Source organism: Kryptolebias marmoratus, linkage group LG8 (genome assembly GCF_001649575.2).
Source record: "Kryptolebias marmoratus isolate JLee-2015 linkage group LG8, ASM164957v2, whole genome shotgun sequence".
Taxonomy (NCBI): Eukaryota; Metazoa; Chordata; class Actinopteri; order Cyprinodontiformes; family Rivulidae; genus Kryptolebias; species Kryptolebias marmoratus.
Window position 1 is genome coordinate 16,717,283 of NC_051437.1, and position 25,089 is coordinate 16,742,371.

General features: G+C 36.9%; 1 protein-coding gene across 1 annotated transcript in view; it reads left to right on the forward strand.

The window, feature by feature from the left end:
- LOC108235180 (chemokine-like protein TAFA-2) overlaps positions 1 to 25,089 on the forward strand; it is an 81,720-nt gene that overhangs the window by 49,291 nt on the left and 7,340 nt on the right. The window contains exon 3 of the mRNA XM_017415008.3: positions 24,358 to 24,507. Within this exon, the coding sequence (XP_017270497.1) occupies positions 24,358 to 24,507 (150 nt within the window). The remainder of the gene's footprint in view (positions 1 to 24,357; positions 24,508 to 25,089) is intronic.

Consider the following 25,089-nt stretch of genomic DNA (forward strand, 5'->3'; position numbering starts at 1 on the left):
CAGAGTTAAGAAGTAAAGAGTTATTGATTCCATTTTAACACCTCTAGATTTGATGCGTAAACACTTTGTTTTAACACTGGATTTTAACTACTAATAATATACATCCCAGAGTTACATAAACAGAATGTGACTCTATAAGTGTAAAATTAATTCTGCTTTTGCACAAAGTCTGCTAACACCAAAACATTTAACACTTTTGAATTTGCTGTGTACAAGCAAACAAAAGCTTAACATGTTTAAAACTCTATAAATGCAACTTTTTAAAACTTTCTTATTCATAAAAGACTGGATGAAATAAAAGGCCCAACATTCCTTCAAGGAATGCTGGGCCTCTTATTCCACCACTTTTCATGCCAGAGTTTTAAACTTAGATCATCTTATGTTGGGAAATGATGTAGCCATTTTGGTCAAACCTTGAAAGTAAAGTTATGGACAGTCTCATGCAATATTGTGAGCTGTCATGCTCAGAGTATGTGGTATACAGACTTTCAGCTCATGCTAATACCAATATTGCAATATCTCACACAATCTTGCATTAACTGAGGGCTTGTATCGTAAATGTCTGTCAGCTACTGCCACACCAAATTTTAGCACAAAATCTGTAAAACTGACTGAATTATGTTCATATTTTATATATTTGTTTTTTAAAGGTCAATTGACTGTGACATCCATCTTGAATTGTGTTGACTCCAAAAGTTAATCACTTGTAGACGTACATCCCGTGATTACTGTCTGAGACTTTCATTAAAATCCCTCCACTATATGATATTTTGGTAACAGACAGACACTGTACACAAAAAATACACACACAAAAAAAGCAGAAATGGGCCAAAACATGATTGACCTTTTTGGCCTCTCTGTGGCAGCGATAAAAATAGAAAAGTTGAAAGATTAAAACATTGTACGTCATGTTGGGCAGTGTAAGTCACTGCTGATTTACTTCCTCTCAGAATAGAGATGCTACGTTTTTGTGATATTGTGTTGTGTTTAAAATCTAAAATAGATCAACCTAAATTAGATAGAGAATTCTGGAAATTTAAGTCTGGAAAAATGTGGAAATTTGAAGCAAATTTGGAACCCCCGGAATACTAGTTTTGCAAAATGACAACACACACTATTATAGCATCAAAGAGAAAGCTAAAGGATAATTTTCTTTCCATGTATCAGTTGGTCTTTTAGGTTTCCATCTTTCCTGTGTTGTCCCACGTCCACTCCTTACCTCTTTTTTTTTCTCCTTCTGTCTCATACTCTCCCTTTCCTCCTCTTCCCAACTTTTACTTTATTTCACAGCTATTAAACCAGGAAATTTCAATCAGGTAGCACAGCGTGAATTTCTGCAGGGGCAGGGAGAAAAAGAGAGAACTTTTATTTAATGCAGCTGTTCTTTCTTCTCTCCTCTCCACCTCTATCTCGTCTCTCTTTTCTTCCGCAGCTGAACTCAACCTTGGCTCTTTATAGTTTATGATTCAATTTCCAATTTGTCCTCTGGAGGTATTTGCCTGGTGGGTGGCACAGCGCTTTTGTTCTTATGTGTTTGTACAATACTCGCCTTTGGTTTTCATCGGAACACAGGCTTACAGACACACGCATTTAAATTTCCAATTCTGCATCTGCAGTGCTTTTGGCTTTATTTTACAAGAAAGTCACATTGAGGTTGGAATTCCCCCCACCCCTCCCCTTAGCTGTGATGCTTCAATGTGCAGAACCCATACATGCAGTTTCTTTCATTAGATCCAGGGATGACCAGAGGGGCTGATTTTAGGGCTTTAAAAGTTCACAATTCTTTACAAGTTTAGGACAGTAGTGGGATCTTGTTCTAAATCTATTTAAAAATGTGTCTAAGTACCTTTAAACCCAGCAGAGGATCATTTAAATCACTTAATTAAAATTTGAATAATCGCTTCACAAATATATAAGACTAAGTTGGACTTGAACATCGTCTTTGTTGTCAATCAGTGTCAATTTGCATAATTTGACTGTTCTTGTTCAAGACACAAATTACAAAGAGGGATTAGGAAACTAGCGATAGTCAAGAGGAAGTGACCTGCAGTGACCTGATTACAAATTTTTGATATTATATTGAGTTCAGGTTTCTGTTTTTCTGAATCTTTAGTGAAAGAGCCTAATTTCTTTTCTTTTCTTTTACACCAAAAAAGAAATGCACCTTTTGAATTTTCAAATGAGTGGCATTCTTTCTTCTAAGGATAGTTAAAGGTTACCATAAAAAATGAATGTAATTGTATAATTTGTACACAGCCACGCTTTAAGCACATCAAAGCCTTTCGCTCTATTTCCTTGGGGTATTTTTACCCCTATTTTTCTCCACCTCCCTATGTGCACATTTTTTGATTCATTGTTGTGAAGGATCTGCAGAAGATCAGTTCTTTGGAAAGAAACTAATGGCCAAATGTTACTGCCTTTTTAAACATCAGACTTTTAGAAACCGGTTTCCACGATTGGCAGGTTTCTACTTTCTACCGTGATCTGTGTGCATCAAGAATGATCTAAGTAATTCAATGCTGCACATGTCAACCCAGTAACTGTTTTTTTTTTACATTATTTTTTGTCTTTTGTTGTATTTTTTTTTATTTTTAGCTTCTGAATTTTGTTACATGTATACAGTTCCCAAGTGGTGCTTGCCTTCTGCTGGCTGGATCTAAAGTAGAATAGCCTTCTTTCAGTGTTTCCCAGTAGTCTTAGCTTGCTTGAAGCTATATGAATAATGAATATAACATACTTATCCTAGATAAAAAAACTCATATATGCTGGCACAAGTGTACGTTCGCATTTTCTTCTTGCAAAGCAGTTCGGTACAGAACAAAAACATTTATATGAGATTAATGCAGATGTAAGAGACTGTGGCTAAACATGACATAACTATAAAACGATGAAAACAAAGTTGTTAAGATATCTGATACAGTGTCTGTGGGTTCAAAAGAATGAAGAAGAAAAATAAACTTTCTCATTTCTCAGTTAGCCTCATGTAAAACTCTAGTCTAAATTGATTTGTTTAAATTGAGTTGTTTTATGATAACTAAGAGTGCATTAGAATAGTTTTTAAAGGTGGATCACTAAATACAATAAGTAGGGAAAGAATATCCGATTATTTTAATGCTGGATATTATCATGTAGCCTAAAACTATTCCAAGTTCAGAGAAAGATAATTAATATAACTAAATAACTTAATACAACAGTTACAACTGAATGTCTGTAGCTGGTAAAACTTTAATAAACAAAAAGGTTTGCATCCTCATTTCTTACTAGTTTGTCTATAAATGAAAAGTTCAGAGTCTGAAAATCTAAGAAAGTGGACTTTGCAATGTCTTTTAAATTGACTGGGGGAAAAAAATGTTCAAAGAAATTGGCTCTAATTGAAAATAAATTTAACTTTATTGAACTAGAAAGTCATCCTTGCAACAGAAACTGAAAGAGGACCACTCTGAACTCCTCAGATCCTCGGATGAGAGGCAAACGATGTTCAGAAATCCAGTTGCTTTTGAACCTATTAATGCCACCACAGCCTGGATGACTGAAACCCTTTCACAGACATTTTTGGATTATTATGTTTAAGAGCTGCCATTAAGGAACTTCAGGATTTGGTGTGAGATTCAAAAGATTAATTTGACAAATTACTAATGCGGTGACAACTCTGTAAAATAATGTTTTATATTACCGCTGTCTCAATTTTAGCTCCTCATCATCTGCTGAACCAATAAAATGTTGGAAATGTTCCAGAAAGACAAAGTTCAGGAGCATTCCTGTTATTGGTAGCTAACACCTGCATTTGAGTTCAGGTTCATTTTGCAACTTCTTCTCCACAAATCCTATTTTTCAGTCAGTGATTATGATCAATGTTGATGCCCAACCTGAAACTGCTGCTAAATGAGTCCCTGGTACTCAGATATCTAAATCCTATGAAGATCCAGTAAGTAAAAAAAAAAAAAAAGTTAAAAATCTGAGTATTATTTCTGCCACTTTTGATAACCTGACTAACCTAATTTAGAAAAACATGGAGTGTGTATGTGTGTGTGTCCTTACCTCAAACACACCGCTACTCACTGTTCAAGGTCAAACTGATCAGGGAATTGAGTTTTCTGATTTCAAATGTGTGGTTTTGTTGCTGGCAGTGCATCACTGGCAGCCTGAAATACAACTGAAAGCCATAATATCACTGCTCTTATCAGCAGGTGAAATTCTCCTTGCTGCTGGAGCCTTTTCAAGATTAGATGGAGCCTGTATTTTCTCTTTTTTTTCTGTTGTAGAGAAGAGTAAAGACCAAAAACTTGTCCTCTACATCATTTTCTGTCATGATATTGTATTAAATACAATAAAAATCCATTAAAAGCACCAGTTTGTGTGCAGATTTTCTGTGGGCATCGTTTTTTTTTTGTTTTTGTTTTTTTGTTGGATGATGCATGAAAAATCTTTTTGGTTTTGTGTTTATTCAACATCACGGGACTAGGAGTGCTTTTATTTTTGTTGGTTTAAGGCTAATGTTAATGTTGCAAGCAGGGTGCATTTTATTGTCATTTTGTGCAAATTAGTGATGACTTTGGAGAGACATTTCAGTATTCTCAACAGCAAACCCCAGAGTTGTGCGCTGATGGATGAGTTGCTCTTTACTTTCCTGATGTTCTGTGATCAATGCTGATGCAAGGAAAGAGTGCGATAGAGAGACAGAAAGAAAAGGCAGAGCATTAATGTGCTGCCTCTGCACATCTCTCTTATTCTGTCTCTATCCTGTGTCCCTCTTTCCCCCAGTCTTCTCACATTAATCCTTTCCTCTTTCAGTAAGTTTCCCCACTTTGTTGATCCTGTCAGTATCTGCATATGCTGCACTCTCACCGACGTCAATGCCCGAACTAATGGAGCACAGCGTTTCCATGCTGCAAAGGGCAAGGTTTTTTTTTTTTTTGTCATCAGATTGCTAGATTATAGATTTAAAAAAAAAGAAAAAGAAAATAGAGTATGTGAAAAGAGGCATGTGTGTGTTTTGCACATTCCCTTTCGGCACCGGTACCAAAAATTTTGTTTATTTAACGGTTCGGGCAGGCTTCTCATGTTGCCTAAATGTGTTTAAGCAGCTTTCATTTTTAGTCTTTTGCTGTTGTGAGTTAAATAAAACAGCAGTAATGCAGCTTTACTAATCCTCTCACACAACTAATCCTAGCAGAACACCACTGTAAATACTCCGTGGGCTGCATTAAAGCACCAATCACTCAATCCCTCACTGAGTGTTTTATGCTTATTTTGGCTCAGATTAATAGAAACCCGTGTTATTTTTCATCTATGAGAGAGATATTCCGGAACTAACACAGCCCCCCTCTTTGACTTCTGGTGCTTTCATTTTACATGCGTATTTTTTTATTTTACTTTAATTTTTAAGAATATTTGTGTTGAAGTATGCACTGTGCTGACAGTGAATTAGTACAGGAGTGTGCATTACTGACATAAACAGCAAAGCACATATATAAGAATCTATCAAATATTAAAAAGGGTGTGCATTGACTTCTGTATGGTTTAGACTTTACAAAAGCAGCTCTCAAACCATAGATATAATTTATTTCATGCTTATTTGAGTTGCTTTAAACTTTACTTCAGTTGTGCTAAAAAGTTTTCGTGTAACTAACTATGTGAATAATGGAAACTTCATGAACAAAAACAATCCAGTTAAAAAAAGATAAATACACATGATGATTTATTTAGTCATGAAATTTGGCCTTTTGGTCCGGGGCTAGGGTTAGGGTCTCCTCAGGGTGTGAGGGGTTCGGGCCTTTAGGACCTGTGCTAGGTTTAGGGTCTTCTCAGGGTTTAAATAATTTAGAAAAATAATTAAGTGTGCATCAAAAAAAATTTAAGTATTGTTCTTTTGTTTGTTTGTTTCCTCTTTGCAGAGTAAAATTCTGCTTCTGTGTTTCTAATATTTCCTCTGATGCTTTTGAGGTTAAACATACAAGCTGCCTGAAGCAAATACAAAATATTTGTTGTGCCACAAAAACCTGAGTGTCATTTCTTTGTAAAAGCGCAGTTCTAAAAAGTTGAATATGAAAGCAAAACAGATTAGACAAAAATAAAAGGCAACGAAGAAAGTCTGTTTTTTAAAGGCTGTGGACGCCCACACATGTGTTTGCACTTTGTTTTACTGATTAGCCCTTTGCTCCGCATGGGCAGAGCTGTGCAGAAAAATAAGTCTGTTTCTTGTTCAAATAAAAAAGGTGAGTCAGGGAGACGTCTGTCTTTATTGCCACACATAGTCCTGCGATCAGATCTAAGGTAGCCTCAGGAAAAGTTAGTGAAAACACCTGTGTGGGTGTAACAGAGATCATGTAAATCCTTTAAATGTCCTGTTTGCCCACACAGTGTTTTTTAAATCCACTGATCAATTAGATTTCTGCTAAATCCGAATGAAGCTTTATGAGAAACTCTGTCTCCCTTCAGTTCTGTTCTAGTAAAAAAAAAAAAAAAAAAAAAAAGGTCAAAGTTATCCTCTTTAAATCTGATTTTTTTCCAATGACATTTTTGCATTTCACGGTTTAATCAGAACCGCTTATTTTGTTAACGATTGTTAAATTAGCAAATTGCCTAAGCACGCTATAATAGTGTGACAGCGAGCCAGCAGGCACGACATCATAATGCTGAAACTGCCTCACCTGCGCAAAAAGGAAAATGGTTATTAATGTCAGTCCTGCTGCGGGGTGCCAAAATGTTTGCTATGACAGAAGTCTACAGGCGCTGCAGAACCAACTGGAGAATAAGGAGAATGTCAGCCCTGTTTGTTCGTGTCTAATGATGTCTCATCAGTCAACAGTAGTGAGGCAACAGACCTTTTTCACTGCAGATATTTCAGCTGTTCCCAACAGGAAATGCACAGGTGACATTAATAAAATCAATGATGGCTCAGCTTCCTTTTCTGTCGCAGTTAAGCCTTGACAGTGAACCAGCATGAACAGCTGCAAGATGGTAATGCTGCACATTTGCATTTTTTGCACTGACATGTCAACCTGTGTGCTGTGAACTTTGCTCAAAGTTAGCAGATGAAAGGAGAAAGCTTGGACTCATTTGTCATACCTCTGGCTTCTCATTGCTTATTTCATTTGTCCTCCTGCACGCGACCTGAAAATTTATCTCTGCTAAACCTTAAAACAATTTTCAAGTCCTAAAATGCACCTGAAGGTGAAAAACAGGAAGTTATTGAGTGAAACAAGAATGTTTTTTTCTTTTCACAATTCCTGCATATCAAATGGCTTACATATTAATACAACATTGCATCATGAATTAAAATAATAAAAATGTATAACACACTTTTAATGTTTATTAAAAAGCTGTGTGCCATGACAAAACAATGGCAAGTTCCTGAGCTTGTTTCATATAACATATTTACTTGACAATTTAACAAATAAATTTGATAAATTACATTTTTAAATAAAGTCACAGTTAGAGGTTTACATACATTAATGGATGTCATTAATTTTGGGCTTTCTATCAATAATTGTAACTGGTTTTGGGGGGATAGGGGGATGGGGGGGGGTGATTTTACAAAAAACAACTTCAGTGTGTCAGTATTTGGGTTTTGTTTAAATTATTCTTTAAATTTCTTTTGTATTGGGTTTATTGTTTCTCTTCTGTTTTTGGTTTGTTAGTTGGTTTGTTGCTCTCTGTGTCTAGAGTTCCTGTCATCGTTCACATGACCTCAGCCAATCACTTGTTTGCCTGCCACGCCTATCTTCACCTGCCCCAAGTGAGTAATCACTCACCTGTGCCCACTTCCCCTAATTACCTTCAGTCTTTAAAACCTGGTCATTTTCCACACTTACTAACTGGTTCGTTGTGTCGCTTCATGCGCTGTCTGGGTCTCCTCATGTCTTGCATCTCGTGTTTGGCTGCCACCTCAGCCTTTGTTTTTATTTCTTTTAATAAATGAGTTTTGTCCTGAAGCTCATCCTTAGTCTGGGCATTGGGTTTGCCTCTCTCACCACCACACCTGACACAATGGTTTGTTAAAAGAAATCAGATGTACAAGTTTAAAATGATTGTGGGTTGTTTTTCTAATCTATACAGTTCAAATTTTAACATGTAGGCTCCTATATATGCATACATCTACTCCTAATAGCTGGTTAAACATCCCTTAGTTTAACATTTTTGTGGCCTTCAACAAGCTGCTAGAATAATTCTGGCTGAAATTAGTAGTTTCTTTAAATTAGTTGGTTTCTGTTACAGAAATAATTGTTTCTATTGTTTTCAGTGCTTAAATGTAGAATGACACAAACTGTGTGAAATTATTTCAACATTAATTAAGGGAATTTATGACTCTTTTTGTTTGATTTATGTTCCTTCTTGCACAAATAAAACCTCTCTTAATTAGAATTGGCAGAATCAAACCAGCCACTAGGGAGCACAAGCCAGTGTATCTCTCGTGCCGGTCCCAAGCCCGGCTAAATGGTGAGGGTTGGATCAGGAAGGGCATCCGGCGTAAAACACTTCTCATCCAAGCAACAACATACCTGAATCAGTCAATGCCCAGGTTAACAACAATCGCCACTGGTGCTGTTGACAAACAGGGTGCCGGTGGAAATTGTGCTGCTGTTAGTCGAATGCCAAGAGGAGGGAAACGTGTCAGGAGACAGAGGGAGAAGAGGAAAGCCAAGAGTGTGGGACTGAGGGTAGCAACTCTGAATGTAAGGACAATGACAGGCAAGAGTAAAGAGCTGAAAAAGAAAGAAAAGAAGAAGACTAGAATTGGCAGAACCCTGAATGCTAACAGTTTCCTTACACAAACTTGGCTTTTAGGTAAAGTCCACAATTTGTGGAATCTGTATTCTTTTGCTTGTTCCCTTTGCAGTGGTCACTACAGCGAGTTATCCTTTCCCATCTAACTCTGTCTTCTTCGTCTTCTGTGCTCACTCCAACTACCTCCCTGTCCTCTCTAACTGCATCCATATATCTCCTCTTTGTCTTTTTCCTGGCAGATGCATCACTAACATCTTTCTACCAATATAGCCACTATCCCTACTCTGCACATGTTTAAACCATCTCAGTCTGGCCTCTCTAACTTTATCTTCCTGTTGTTCAACTTGTGCTGTACCTCTGATGACCTCATAAAATCATTCCACCCTGGAATAAGATTGCACATAATTCATTAATGCCCATGATGTACACATCTGACCACAACTTCTAATGTCTTGGGAGAAGTAAATTATTCCACTGCTAAACCATCTTTGAGCTAACAATGGGGTTGTTTACCAGTCAGACATTGCTCTTATTTATAACACTGCTGTCACTCTGATGGCAGCACCTACAGTAGCTCTGTGTAATCACAATCTGAAGCTGCACCGATCCGCTTTAGTTTGATCTGTGGAAATGGATTTAATCAGGATGTTAAGGCAACATAAGACTCAGTGATGTATCTTTAATATATGCTAAAAAAATGTCATTTAGAGCACGTGTCTGATCACATTCGGATCCCAGGTCAAACTCTTCTTTCCAATGAAATAGCTCTAGCTTTGATGAAGGCTGGTGCTTTTTTGAGTGACAACTGTGTTGATAAAAACTGTATTTCTATAAAACTTGTTATATCTTTACAGAAAACATATTCTGCTGTCTCCCTGTGTCAACAAAATTTATCTCAACCCAATGGGATTTTTGCTCAGCATTTTTCAATGAGAAATTTAGCAAATTTACCAAGCTGGGTTCCTCTTCTCAGTTTTGCCACAATAGATTTTTTTAAAAGTCAGTTGTGTACAAGTGATTTGTAAAAAGTGCTAACCTTGCAGCTACACCAGCTCCTATTGTTTTTCTAATCTACATATTTGTAGGTGTCTTACAAAATAAACCACGATGCAAATAAAAAGATATCTGTGTATTTTGAAACAACTTATTTTTTTAAAGCTGAGATGAGGTGATTCAGTCAGGTCAATCTGAAACAGGAATAAAAAGGGACTCAATGAAATGTGATTTGTACAACAAAGTCACTTAAGATTTCACTTAACTGGATGTTAGTAGAACATATGTGATTAGTATAGGCATTGCTAAAAAGCTTTCACAAAAAAAATTTTCACAAAGTGATTTGAAGATGGCTCACTGTGCCTGAGTTTAGGAATGGAAAAGGTTCAATCTCACTTTACTACAAACCCTGACCTGGGTACAGTTAATAGGGCACTGTCTGTGGATTTCAGTTGTCAGGAGGATACAGGTTTCATCAATACGTCTGAGATGTGTTTAGGGGCAAGGCCATTTAGGGCTTTGGAGGTAAGCAGTAAGATTTTAAAATCAATAGGAAATCTAACAGGGAATCAGTGCAAGGAGGCAAGATAAGGAGTGATGTGTCTGTGCCTTAGCCCTGGTAATGAGTCTTGCTACAGTGGTTTGATGCAACTGGAAACAATGGAAAAAGTTCACACTAATAGCTGTGTAAAGTGAATTATAGTACTCAAAAGGACACTTTTTCTAAGTCAGCAGTTGGAAAAACAATTTAGATTGTCTTAAGGTGGAGAAAAACAGAGACAAAACTGACCAACATGTTTGATTTGAGCATCAGAAATTAGTTTAAATTAAATATTATTCCCAGATTCTTAGTAACCTTAGTGATATTATTTAAACAACTGCTGATAGTAAAATCATAAAAATTGGGAGGGAAAGAATTATCAGAATAAATAGTGATACCCTGACAATTATCTGAACCTGATTATTATTCATTTTGAGGATTTTTTTAGCCAACCAGGAATTAGTCTCAGAAAGACAAGCTGTTAATTTTCCAAAGCTCCTGGGATGTGTGGATTTTATCAAAGCGGTAAGTCTTGAGCCATGCTTCATTGTTTTTAGATGGTACTTCCAAGTAGTCACATTTTCTTGAAATCTTCTAAGGGGATTTTTATCAATATTTATTAAGGCTTTTTGAAGACGTATGAAAGTTTGCATTTTTACTTTAGCTGCATTTTCATTCAGATTTATTCCAACACCAGATAATTTCCAGGGGAAAGCTTGTTTGCTATGCCACTTAACTTTGACCTGTGAACCATTCAGTCATAAAAAGGCTGCTAAACTCAAGGGATGAACCAGTCATAATTTAGCAAATAACCAATTTTAAATTGACTCTTTATGACTTTTCTTACTAGCATGTCATAAAGACACATTTTGTTCCCATTTCTTTAGTTGAATCTATGAAAAATGCTAAAGATAACCAAGAGACACAAAACATCACTAACAAGGTGATTCCCAAAGAGCTAGAAGCTGAAAACTTGACACAGTAGATGATCAGCTGAAGAGTGATGCATCTCTCAGGTCAGGTCTTTGCTGGAGATTTTATTTGTTTGTTTATTTCCTAAAAACATGACTTTCAAATTATGTTTGTATGCTGTACAGTCTTCTTTGTGTGTTTGTTTTAGACCTGACACTTCTTCTTTTGTCCTCCAGTTTTCCATTTTCATCATCTTCTAAAGCACTGTATTGTTGCGGTCAGGAATGGGGGGAAGGGTCCAAACAAAAACTTTGAACGACCCCCAGAAAGCCTAAAGAACTATTGATCGAGATCACTTTAAAAGGTTACAGGAATAACTGGCTTCTTTGAAACAAAGCATAAAAAAATGGGGTGCTAAAAAGTTTTTGGCCAGACTGTAAAAATGTGTTGTACGTTATAATCTTAAATAGTAACAAAATAAACAATAAACAAATATTGTTATGGGAAAAACTCAGTTGACCTCTTCTTTAGATGGTGGGAAATGAGTCTAAGACAAATCATCTCTATAAACTTTAATTTTATTGGACTAATAATTCAAGTTTGGTGGCTCTTTCATTTCTATCCCGCAGAGCTCTAACAGAGACCAATCTTCCTTCCAGCACAAACTCTCCCTGTCTCTCACACCATTTACAGTCAGTGCAGGCTGTGCTTTTTCTCCTCTGCCTGTCTATTTTTTTTCCTCTCTTTTTCTTTGCCTTCATCTCCCTTCTCTCGCTCTTCTCATCTTTCCACCTCTGGCTCTGCTGCGAACCAGCCTCATACACACCAGGGTTTCCCTTTCATTTGGTAGTGAGGGATGGGATGAGAGCTGGAGAGAAGCAAGAGAAGGAAGGAGTGGAGAGATGTGCAGTAATGATCTGTCCTGATGAATGCAGTAAGAGAAAAAGTGCTGACACGACAGAAGAGATGCCTGAAGAGATGAGCTCAGTGCACCAATCACAGAGCTAGCCAGATCACCTGTCAGTGTTCAGCAGCCAATGGAAGTGTCTGAAATCTGAACAAAGCACTTTCATTTAGCAATTATGCTCCAACATCATTAGGTTGCACACTCAGTTATTGTGTATGTTGCAACTGTCAGATGTTTTCATTAAAACTTCATGAGAAAGTACAATGGTAACTTTTGTCTAGTGCTAGTTTCTAGCTAGTGCCTAACGTAGTACCAGTTCTGGCTCTGAAAATCTTTTTTCTAAGCTATAACAAAGAATTGCTTATGTTTGAAATTGAAGGTAGAGACAAAGTAGAACATCTATATTGTTGCTTTAGCTAGTCTCCATTTTTTTAAAAAACAAAAAAACTTTTTGTTATTGTAACATTCAGCCTATTTAAATACAGAACAGTTAAAATTTTCTGTCCAACATCAAAGTGTAGCTGAAGCAACACCTGTCTAAAACTGTAATTTTAGGGATCAAAATGAAACTTATACCTCATTTTGCAGGGAAAACAAAATTGTTATTCATGTTGGTGAAATGTCTTCCTGCTACGTGGTCCTCAATAGAACTTGATCCATGAGAGAGAGAGAACTTATATAGATATGTTAAAGCAAAGGTCCCCAACCCTGGTTCTCGTGGCCACTGTCCAGCATGTTTTAGCTGTTTCCCTGCTTCAACACACCTGATTAAAATTAATGAGTCATTGACAGGCTTTTGCAAAACTTTGACATTCAAAGTAGGTAATTCAGTTATTTGAATCAGTTATGTTACAGCAGAGAAACATCTAAGACAGGACATTGGGTCACAGGGACCTCTATTTTAAAGTACTGCATTGATGTGGCTCTGTTGTGGAAAACTGCTGTGGAAATTAAACCCATCTAACTCAGAACTGACTCTATAACCAACCCTGATTTACAACTGGAACCATTTTGGTTGAAAACTAGCAATGGAGTACTGTAGTATTGTTTAGAGAAGAATTTGACCTTGTGGTTAAGGCTTCTTGCAGGAGTTTAGAGGCTTGAGAGATGTGGTACAAACCAGGATTAGGGTCTGTAGACAGTTATGTTGAGCCTAAAGACAATCACCATAGTTACCACTGCTGAATACCTAAACTACTGATGAGTTTATCAGTGTCCATCTGGTCCATCCAGCAATCATTAAGCAGAAGGCAAGGTTCGCAAAACATGCCTTTTGTTGTTTGTTTCATTTTTTTTTGCCAAAAATACAGCCATACTTTTAGATGTTGTCAGAGACACTAATTGCACATTTTCATGTAACATGTTTCAAGTTTAGGAGATCTAATATTCAGTGGTGTCTTTTGCAAGCTGAGTAACAAATTCTAACATAAAACAGGATAGAATGCATAGTTTTCTGCCATCATTCCTCTTTTTCTCCTATTTGAAGCAACATATCATCCTTTTATTCACTACAACAGTACATTTTTCATATTGACTCAGGTTGTCAGGATGGGATCAATAAATTCGGAAGCAGGAAGAAATTTCAGCATGAAAAACACTCAAAACATTTTAATAGTATTATGCACAATGCCTCAAGATAAAAATATGGGTTAACACAGAAAGTTGATAAACTCGGCAATATCATGTCTTTTACAGAAGATTCTGCTTTTTCTAGTCAGCTATAATGAAAACAAAACATAAAAGGTCAACCCCTTTAGGTCAACAACTTGTTTCAAATTGAGATGTTCATCCCTCAACCTTAACATCTAAAAAAGCCATGACAGTCTGTACCATTCAATTTATAGGATTTGCAGATGGAAGCGACATTATGTGCTTTGAGTTGGTTTGGCAGTGTGTGGCACAAATTATGGGACTGTCCAGTCTGTCACTGAACGTAAACAGGCTGATAGCCAGCCATTTATCTAGATCTGTGAAATGACAAGGCTTCAGAGTCATATAACCAGCAATCATAACTCATACACGTGCACTCACACACATGCACATACAAACACATGGGAGCCCATTAAAGCGAGGCTTTGACGTTTACGAGGGTCCATCTTTATTTCTTTTGACGGGGACAGAATTCAGACGAAATGAAATTCTCATTAATATGGCTGCAGTGCTATAGATCTATCTCTGCTCGCTGACAGACAAAGAGAAAACTGAGAAAGGGGGTGTTTGGGCTCAACACAATCATTGTGTTTCTCTCTCTGAACTGATCTGCTAAGATGACACAAAAAGAGACAGAGAAACTGAAGGAGGCAGAGATGGGATAAAAAGAGACACCAGCTTCAGCAGGAAAAAGAAAGAAAGGCTTGTTGCTCTGAGCTCCCACACAATAATGTACATTAGAAAATGCTGTAGGAGAGGGAATAAAGGATGCAAATACTCCCGTACGCTGTGTACATTTCCAACCAGCGAGACAAGAGTGGGAAGGAGAGGAGAGACTGAAAGAGGAAGACAGAAATACAGATGAGTGTGGAAACCTAGGGGCTCCTGTAAAGGCACCATTAGTCAGCAGGGAAAAATTAACACTGGGTTTATAACATGAGGGCCACACACACACACTCACACACATGCTACCCCGGGTTAATGGTTGAGTGGTAATGCTGTGTTAATTCATCTGAACATATTAACAATTTATATCCAATTCACCACCCTAATATCTTGCTTGCAGCACAAATTAGTACAAATCGTCTGCTGTAGGGTGGCAGCAGTGATGCTGATGGGCTTGCTAATAAGTCAGGACATGCCATGTGTCACCAGGCTTGCCCTGTCGCGTGAACTAATATCGTGTATGATTTAGCAGGACACTGGTGGTGCTGGTGGTGTGGAGAGATAATTCTCTTGTCTGAGCTGCATTAAAACTGCATGGAAACGTGTGACGTGGTAGAACCAGGGGCAAAGTCTGAGGGACTGGGAGACAAGCTGACACAAGATGGTCTCAGATCACTTGGGGTTATCTCTACAGATGTTTAGAGGTAAACATTGCAGACCTTAAAACAGTTACTTTGTCAAGGTGGAAAAAAGGAGTAGAGTTAGAATAAGGAATAAATACAATTGAAAAGAGGTAACATAAGGTTTATTTTAAGAATGAATTTATGTTTGTAGTTGTTTTCAGTGCAGTTTGGCTTGAAGCATCTTTTTTTTGTGAAAAGTGTCATCTGAATGGACACCCACGTTATTTTGCTTTTGTTTTCAAATCTAAATCCAAAAAAGATAGAACCCACAAGTTCCTCCTCACTCCTGCATTCTTATACTCTCATTTTTTTTTATCACAGATGAAGGAGAAGCGGCCGCTTAGAGAAAACACTGTCTTGGGAAAGTGATGAGTCCAAAAACTTCTAAAAACTGCAGTTTGTGTTTAAACCTGCTACTTTTCTGAGCAGAGACAAGTTTTTATAAACACTTAAAAAAAAAAACTTAACAATGCTCAGTTCTTCCAAAGAGAACAACATCTGATGTTACAACACATGGCCAATGATGAGTTGTTATAGGGATCGATTCCCCAAGCAACTGTGGTGTCTATTGTCTCTGAGAAAGAGATGGATGATGTTTGGTAATTAACGTCATTGTGTTTTATTGTGTTCTAGGAAAAGAAAAAAAGGATAATTTTATGTGACTGAGGAAAAAAAAACCTCTACTCTTTAGTTCAATAAGTAAATGCTTTAATACTTTAAAAGTGCTTATTATTTTTAAGTACTGCAGAACATTTAACCAGGACGTGTTCATTAGTGTACTTTAATGGAAAGTAGATCACATTTCCAAGTATGTGCTTTTTTCTCTTATTCTGATTTAAAAACACAATGTATTAAAATCCATCTAATTGCTTTATTTTTTATTTTATTCTTCACATAGATGAGTGTGTTGTAAAGCCAAGTTATGTGACTAATTATATGTATATCTCTCAAAGATAAGCTCCAGTTTTTTTCTTTTTCTGTCATTTTACATGTGATTTGAATCTCTAATGATTAGCTGTTGTTTGTGAGTCATTGTAACATCAAAACTGTGTTCTTCAAGATTATTTTTATACTGTAAGTCCCTCCCAGAAACACTGATAGAAGATAAAATGACTGTTTTTCCAGCCATTTCTAAACATATAGCATTTGGTAAATCACTTATGCCTTACTATACACAACAAACTGATATGTATTAAGATGGAGCGGAAAATTATGTTAATTAATGATGTTAATCATGGATATTTGTGTCACGACTGATATCATGTTTGGTCTTTTTCTCTATTTTCCTCATCTCATTTTTACCTCTGCCTATGTCAAGGATTCTCATTAGGGTTGTCACAGAAATAACTGATGCTTAAATTTAGCATTTAGTTGGAACCTAATAGGATAATTATTAGCTTAATATGGGTACTGGAAGTGGCATCTCTGTCTCGTACATCAGTGCCGCAGACACACAGATGTTAAGCTGCTCAATATTACTGAACCCATAAATACCGTCTGACTGCAGAACTGTCCTGTTGTGTCTCAGGAAGCAGCTCACTGTCTCTCTTACTCCTTTTCATTTGTTAGTCCTATGAACTACTGGTGAGAAATGGCCATCTATCCTATTCTTTAATGACAGAGTTGAGTTACCGAAGAGAGAAATAAATGAATAAAAAAATTAAAAAAACAGGTATCATTTTACCCATTCTACATTTAACGTCTTCCATCACTGCAGGTAAAATCCAAAACATGTATGTGTACATAGTAAGGCGTCATGGCCATGACGTTTTCATGTTTGTGTTATGAGTTTATTTATGTTTATTAGTCATGCCCCTTTCTTGTTGATTTAGGTATTCAGCGTTCAGTATGTTTCAGTTTCCCCCTATGTCACTGATCATTGTTTCGCTCGGTTATTATTGGCCTCTGCTCATCAGCCCAGCTGCAGTCACTCAGTAATCACCCCTCCTAGCACATGTATACCCCACGTTCTCTCTCAGGTCTTTCAGTTTGATTGCTGTTTGCCTTGGGTTCTCTTGTGGTTTCTGTTATTCCCCCAGTTCCTTGTCGTCTCCCTTGCTTTTCCTTTTTTGTAAGTCATTGCATGGTCAGCTTTTTGTTTTATTTTTTATTAAAGTCTTAATTTCCTCATTGTAAGTTGTATATGGTTTTCAAGTCTGCACCTTGTTCATTGCAACATAACATAAGGAGGTTCATCCCCAAATAAAATCAGATATGACTTTTAATATACTTGAGGAAAAAACATGCATATTGAGGAGAGAAAATAAAGAAAGAGAAACCTCTTTAGCTTCTGTGCCTTTACCTTATTCCCTGAAGAATTACTTTCTTGCTGCACTTGTTATGGACCAGTTCTAATCTTCTTGCACTGACCACTGCATTGAAAGGCTGTGGCAGTAGCTGAGAGGAGATGTGGGCTGGAGTAAATACATACAGCGAGCATTCACATAGCAGCGAAAAATAGAAAACAGCACAGAGGAAAGAAAAAACACAGTAGTGGACAAGTGTGCTTCCCTCCAATCTCTCCATGCTCGTTTTCTTGGCAGATTCTTAAACAGAATTTTAATTTGCTCTGTTTATAATTCAGAACAAATGGTGCCATCTCACAGGCCAATGAAATCTAATTAGCACAAACGCGGTGCATGATGGGCGCACATACATGCACTGTAAAATGTACATTGTAATCTAATTCAGTTGGCACGCAATCTGAACTAATTTTCACTTTCAAAATATGCTGTTTATGAATAGAACGCTATTTGACTTAAGGAAACTCTTAAATATTTATACACAATAAATTTGTTATGCATCCGTAGCACGTCTATATGCACCACAGAGCCTTGCAATAATCCCAAGCGTAATAACTACTGTTGCAACTTTTTAAGGCTGAGCTGTAGATGTGTCACAGTGTCAAGTTAAAGGCAGAACCTAAAGACATAATCGTGAAAACATGATTTACTAAGTTGTTATTCAAAGTAGTAAAAAGAAAAAAAAAAAATTTAGATTCAAAAGTGTGAAAAAGCCCTTTATCACCATCAGAGCTTTGTTTAACTAGCCCTCACAAACAAACAAACAAAACCAGAGGGGACATTTACAGTAGCTGTTTTGTTCATTCATCATGCCCGTGTATTAATTGGACCAATGAGGGATTGTCAACTTTTGCTGCTTTGCTAGGAAACCCTTTTGGTGTTTAACATGTGTATGCAGGGACAAAAACAAAAAGACCAGGAGAAAATATGGCTGACGTACAGCTGGGGTATGTTTGATCGCTGAGGGAAATGAGGTGACAAGTTGATGAAACGTACTAAGTAAAGTGAGTGTCAATAATATATATGGCTAAACGTGATTTTCTGCAATCATGCTGGCATGTAATTTAAAAATCAGACACAGGGACTGCGTTATGTCGGCTTATTTCAATCATACGTTTAGGCATCTTTGCTAAAACAAGGTGTAAGGTAGCAAGCTGCATAAAAGGTAGTTTTTTATGAGTTTTCATTTCCTTTCAAATTCTAACAAAAATCAAAAGAATTAAATATAACTATTCTCCACAAAAGTAACATATCTGAATAAACCAACAACTAATAAAAATGACTTACGGCCACAAACAAATGGACACACAGATAGGCATAAAAAATGGCTATGCAAAGGAGAAACTAACTTTTTCTGACTGTAAATTATGTGGACACACTTATCAACCCTTGTCCATTTGCTTTGACAAGAAGGAAGAAAAAGACTCAAAAGAAAATCTTATTAATACTTTACAATTACTTTTAAAAACATACAGTGTTACAATGTCAAAACTACGGAAAGCCACAGTAAGTTTGAAAAATTAATGTCAAGTTAACCAAACAAATGTTAAATGATAACTCTTGTGACTGTAAACAAAGTAGAAATGGGAGGGAAACTAATGAGGTTACTTTATGTAGGAATGGTTTTCCAATTTGTCTGAAATCATCACTCTGGAAAACAAAACTTTTCTGATCAGTTTATCAAATCATTAGAAAACATTAACAACTATCTTGTTTGTTTCATACTTTCTAAAAGAAAAAAAAACTAAATAGAAATGGGTAAAAAAAAATCACCAAATTTTCTAACTGACTTGTACATTTAACTCCAGTTTTCCTTACAGTAAAAGTACTTTCTTAATTGTCTAAAAAACACATTACAAAAAAACATGGTGGCCATTATATTGGTTAGAGTAACAAACATCTCATAGAACTGAATGAAAATTAATAAAAAACTGTTATAGATGAAACTTGCATGAGGGGTCCATTGCATTTACAGATTAAAATTTTTAATGCCCCAAACAGCTAGTGCAAAGATATTTGGAGCTTTGAGAGTAAGTTCCAACATGTAAGAAGTACATTAAAATAAATATGTTTGTCCAGAATCATACAAGCCAATACTCTCAGTTCAAAACTTTTAAATTCACAATTGTGCTCATTGCAAAAGATCTACAGTTTATACCCCTTTTACCACAATCAACATGAACAATATTGCTGGTCTTTTGCCAGGGGCAATGACATCCATAAAAGTCTCAGTGTCTAAATTTCCTTATTATTCCTGATTTGGAATTCCATCCATAGAAAACACATCAAAGAGGAGAGGGAACTGCCGGCAGAGCTGAGAGCCAAAGATAGAGCTTAGTCCGAGCAGAAAGTGGCACAGCGAAATTTATAAAGCACATTCTCGCAAGCAGGTGATGCTCGAAGCTTGATGACATGTGACTACTTGCAGGTTGTCTAATAAGCTTTGCCGGCTGCTGCAGAGAGGGAGCGTCATTTGTGATGACACTCATCAGCATCAGGTTTAGGAGACAGTAAATTATTTAGTCTGGCACTCACAGCATTCTCTGAATTCCAGTTACACAGCTGTGGAAAGACCTACGCTGTGACGTAAAAGTGGATGGTGCTGCATGACTAATATACTTGCTCTGTTTATTGGTCCCTGATTCTCTCCACTCCCTTAGCAACAAACAGAAAGACAGTTTTCCAGTTAGTCAACAACACAAGTTTGAATGTCACTGTTTATTTCTGTACAGGAACACAGCACAGAAATGCTAAATTAAAGCAGCCAGGCAGATTGGGAACCAGCATCACATTGTTACTGCTTTCTAATGGGAAATGTTTCAGCACTGGATATGTACTGAAACAACAAGGCTGAAAGCATTTACTTGTTTCATTGGTCACTAAAATCATTTTTGGGAACCCATTTTTTTTTCTCCATTTTTTTTGGCATTAGTGTCCAACTATACACAGTGCTCCACATTTACATTCATACATTTAAATTTATCTGTGTATAAAAAAGAGAGAAAGGTCTCCAGTGGTAGGGATGGCATTTGAAAGAAGCATTCTGCTGGCAGCAAGTGAGCGATCTCAGTGCTTTATGGGGATTGGCAAAATGATACACACACACACATGCACACATATGCACACATACACACACTCACAGAAAAAAAAGAAACCTCTTGGATGTTCAAGGCAATCTGTCCATCTGTTAGTCTGTCAGTTACATGTTATCTTTAGTAAATGGGGTTAACAGCCACCGCTGTGTTAAGAGAGGCAGGGATAACAAGTACTCACGCCAAGAAGAAAGACCAGCTCGAGTTGAGAGAGCCGGAGCGGCATCAACAGTAAGGAACAGGGTGAGAGAAGGAGGACACATTATAAAAAGTGTAAAAAATTCTCTGATTTAGGCCCTGTGATTGAGGATAATGGTTTGCTACCCTGCTGAGATGTTCTGCACTGAGCCAAGAGCAAGAGAGAAAGCAGAGGGGGGAAAAAAATGGGACGCTGGAGTAGGTGAGAGAGATGCAGAAAAAGAGGGGTCATTTGTGAAATAGCAGCAGGATGAGGTAAGAAAGAAAATAGAAGGTGAGGAGGAGAGAGAACGAGGCAGGGAGGAGAGCAGAAATGGGTAGATAAAGTGTTAAAAAACACACAAAAAGAAGGTGCAATTTATAAAATATGAAGAGAGTTGTAGTTTCTCAGAGGTTATTTTCAGATTGCTGGCCAAATTCTGTTTTTTTTGTTTTGTTTTGTTTTAGTTTTTTTTGGCATATTCAGGTTGACATCAGGAGGGGGGGAAAGTAGGTTTTTCAAACTGGATCCTCACCACATATGTAGAATTTGAGATACAATTCGTATTTCTTTCTGAAAACTCTTTTGATTGCAGACACCAGGACCTCTAAAATCTGCAGCTGCAGAGCAAAGTGGAATCAAGGCTGCTAAACATAGGGCCATGGCGTGTGGACTCAGAGAGAACTGTGTTGGAACTTTGCATGCTTCTGCAGAACTGGAAGAAAATGCATATAAAAAGAAACATTTTTTGTTGGGATTTTAAAGAGTTAAAATTATTTATGCCACCTGGAAAAACTAATAGCCTAACATCTTTCCGAATAGCTTAAAAGTGAGTGCTTGTGCAAGCTTTAATTTGGTGCAAAATAAATTCTATGTGTGAAGCCGTGCCAAAATAATCATTTACGCACACTGTCATAGTACTTTAGCTTATAGTTAATTTACCATATGGCCCATAGTGGGGAAAAAAACCAACAAAAAACTGCCATCTATTAACCTTAATATGCGTAATCAAATCATTCCTCTATTAAAATCCTCACCCCCCACCTCCTCATTACTGCCCTTCTCCTGCTGAGCTCAGCTTGCTGCTGCTCTCACTAATGCTCAGTCAGTTACTGCAGGTGCTGAGACTAAAAATGGGGCGGACTGTGTGTGCAGGTGTGTGTGTGTGTCCGAGGTTCATTTAAGGCGTTCCCTCTGAGTGTGTGTTGATTTTCCTGAGCTGTGGTTCTGCCAAAAAAAAAGGCTGTCAGACCCATTGAATAAAATAAAAAAAAATGTCAGTAAGTGTGGAAAAAAAGAAAGACGGTAAAAGATGAACAAGATGCTGTTTTTTTTTTTTTTACTCAGATGGGTTAAAACAAGCATGGCAATACTGACATAAGGTTTAGATGTACAGTATAAAGTTCAGATGATCCTGTATGTATAATATATTCTTGTTATTTTAGTGAAATTTGCCAAACATGTCCAAAATGTTATATATGTCCTCTGGTGACATTTATTTTTGCAAATACGCATGGAAAAGACTCAAAAGTCTCATGATGACTTATAAGAAAGAGAGGAGTGAGGAAAATGTGGATTTATTGCAATAGATATTGTTGTTAGACTATTCAACAGTATCTCAATCATGTTTTTGTAATATTATGCAGCCCCAGTTAAAACAAATATATTATATAGCTGTTAGATCGTTTAATTCGTCAAAGTCTCTGATTGACTTAGAGCCAGATACACATATTCAATATTTGTGCGAATCTGGCCTCTAAAAGGAAACTCACACAGAACAATGAAAGTCAGACACACAGTGGATGAGACAAAGTCTCAGCGTGCTTTCTGCTGTGACTTTAATTGGACCGGGCTTTGCAGGACTGCCTCTTTGTCTTTTTCCTCATTAACAGTACAAATTAAGAACTTTTCAAATCTTTGTTAGTCTCTTTAACATATTCATATTGGGACTTTCAGTTTGGCGTCCCTCGCTTTTAAACACTCGTCTGACAGAGCAGAGTCATTGTTTGCTGCTTTAGTTTTCATTGCCATGCGGTGTGCGCCCTTTGTTGTATTGTGAGCGCAGTCTTTGTAATGGAAATAACAGAAACTTCCGACCACAGTTTGAAGAGCCAAGATGAACACACTGAAGACTCACGTTGTCTCAACGTTACGAAACACACACACACACAAGCAAAGTGAAGCATGGCCGAACAGATGACCAAACAGACATTTGTATTATCTACCCTGTGTAAGCTATTACACACAGACACACTGCATACTTGCACACAGAGCTCCTGACAAGGCTCATTGTTTGTCCTTGACATTTTCATGTATTTGATGAAAGGCTTATATGAAAGGGCCATATGTTGACATCACAAATCTTCAAATGTAGAGAGCGTTCTTTGTTCGCTCTCTTGTGGCCGGCTCGAGGGTCTTCTGCGCTTGGGGTGGACTTGTTCCTAATCAGCCACATGGCTGCCTGTTTGATGTGTGTGTGCACGTAAACATAAGCAAAAAGTGGGGGTCTACAGATGAAGTGAAGAGGCTTTTCATGTCTAACCTGCGTTTGTATTCAAAGAATTGTAATGTGCTACAAAACAAAGATTATCTATCTATAATTCTTTACATATCTATATAAACAGACCAAGAAGAGTCTTAACATATATTGATAAACTTCATCCAAATATATATATGTTGCTCACAAAGTAAACAATACAGTCGTTTAGTTTAAGACTCACTGTCTTTTTTATAAATCCATGACACAAAATGTCTGATAAACCAATGAACAGCTTTTAATCAAACTTGCAGAAAGTAATTGTTGAACCTCTACAACTGATTAATATTTGGGGTCAGGTTGGTTCAAGATGCTCAGAACTTTGGTATTCAACGTCAGCCCTGTTTGTCTGTTGAATATCTCATGAACCACTAGATGGATTTGTATGAAACTGCAAAAAAGTAATCACTGGATGTGCACCTAAAACTTATCAATATTCAAAAATGCTGCTGCAGCCTAATTGACCTTAGCCAACACAAAATTATATATACTGAGCTACATTTGGTGTGGTAGTAGCAGATAGTCATTTCTAACGTACAGTCTGGGCACTAACACATGTTGCAAAATCTTAGAATATCCCATGATGTTGCACTTATCATGTACAAAGCTTGAACAACAGGGCTATAAATTATGTTTCTCATCACAAGATGCAATGTGTTTTAAGATCTGGCATGAAAGGTGGTGGGTGATATGCATTCTATCAATGAAGACTTGGCTTTTAATTACAATATAGTTTTCTGTTTGAACATCAGTGTATAAATGAAGCACCAAGCAGGTGTATAATTTTATAAATCTACATGTGAATTACATTTTTCTGTTTTTTTTCTTTTTTGGTTCATATTTTTCTGACATCGTCCTTGAGATCTGAACTCCACTATAATTTTGTTAACGCTCTGTCTAATGTCATGTTTATTTTGACACATTTTACTGGAGTGACAAGATTTTCTTTTTTCCTGAACTGTTTTAAGTGCTGTCATTTCGAATTCCTTTGCTGTCTTGGTTTAGTTTCCAGTTTAGAGGCAAATCTAGTCTTAATATTTGTTTGTATTTGAAGATAATGTATTATTTTGCCATTACATTTTTTTTTTTACCTTTTTAATTGATTAAAATTTTGGTTTGCAATAACTAAGTACAATCTTTGCTCACTGAAGACTCTGCTTTTTTCACAGTGCATGTGAAGGCAGGAACATGTGAAGTAATCGCTGCCCACCGCTGCTGCAACAAGAACAAGATTGAGGAGAGATCTCAGACTGTCAAATGTTCTTGTTTCCCTGGTCAAGTTGCCGGCACCACTCGGGCGATGCCTTCCTGTGTTGATGGTATGTTTCACCAGGCGTCTGTTGGCATATGTTTTGAAAGTATCTGCACATTCCCACTGTCTGGCAAACACCTGATTTGAATAGTGTTGTATAAAAATGCCATTTTCTGTTTTTACTCTTTTCACACTCATTAGGTTTCTCTGTGTGTGATAATAGGCTCCAGCTCAGTTATTTCAGGCAGAGTGCTAAAGCTGTGCTTGCAATATGACTCTGGAAGAAATACTGAACTAATGTATACAGAGCTGCCTGACATTTACTCTGCATTAGCAGCAGCCTATTTGTGTCTGCCGTGTGTGTTGATTTTTATGTTAGAGAGGAGTCAATGCCGCTTCGTTGTCCAATATTGGTTTTTCTCCCCAGCAGACAGATTTTATTTAAAACACTGTCTCTATTATATTTCTGTGTTGATGTTAGAAGAATTTCAGAGGTGACAGAAACTTAAAATACATAAAAAAAATATCTTTGCAAGATACAAGAATCAGAATTTTAGTCTATTTTGACCAAAATAGTCTGCGCTTCTCAAACTGCTCATTAAAAATTCTTTTTAAAATCATGAATTGAAAAAAAAGTAGCTGAGTTTGA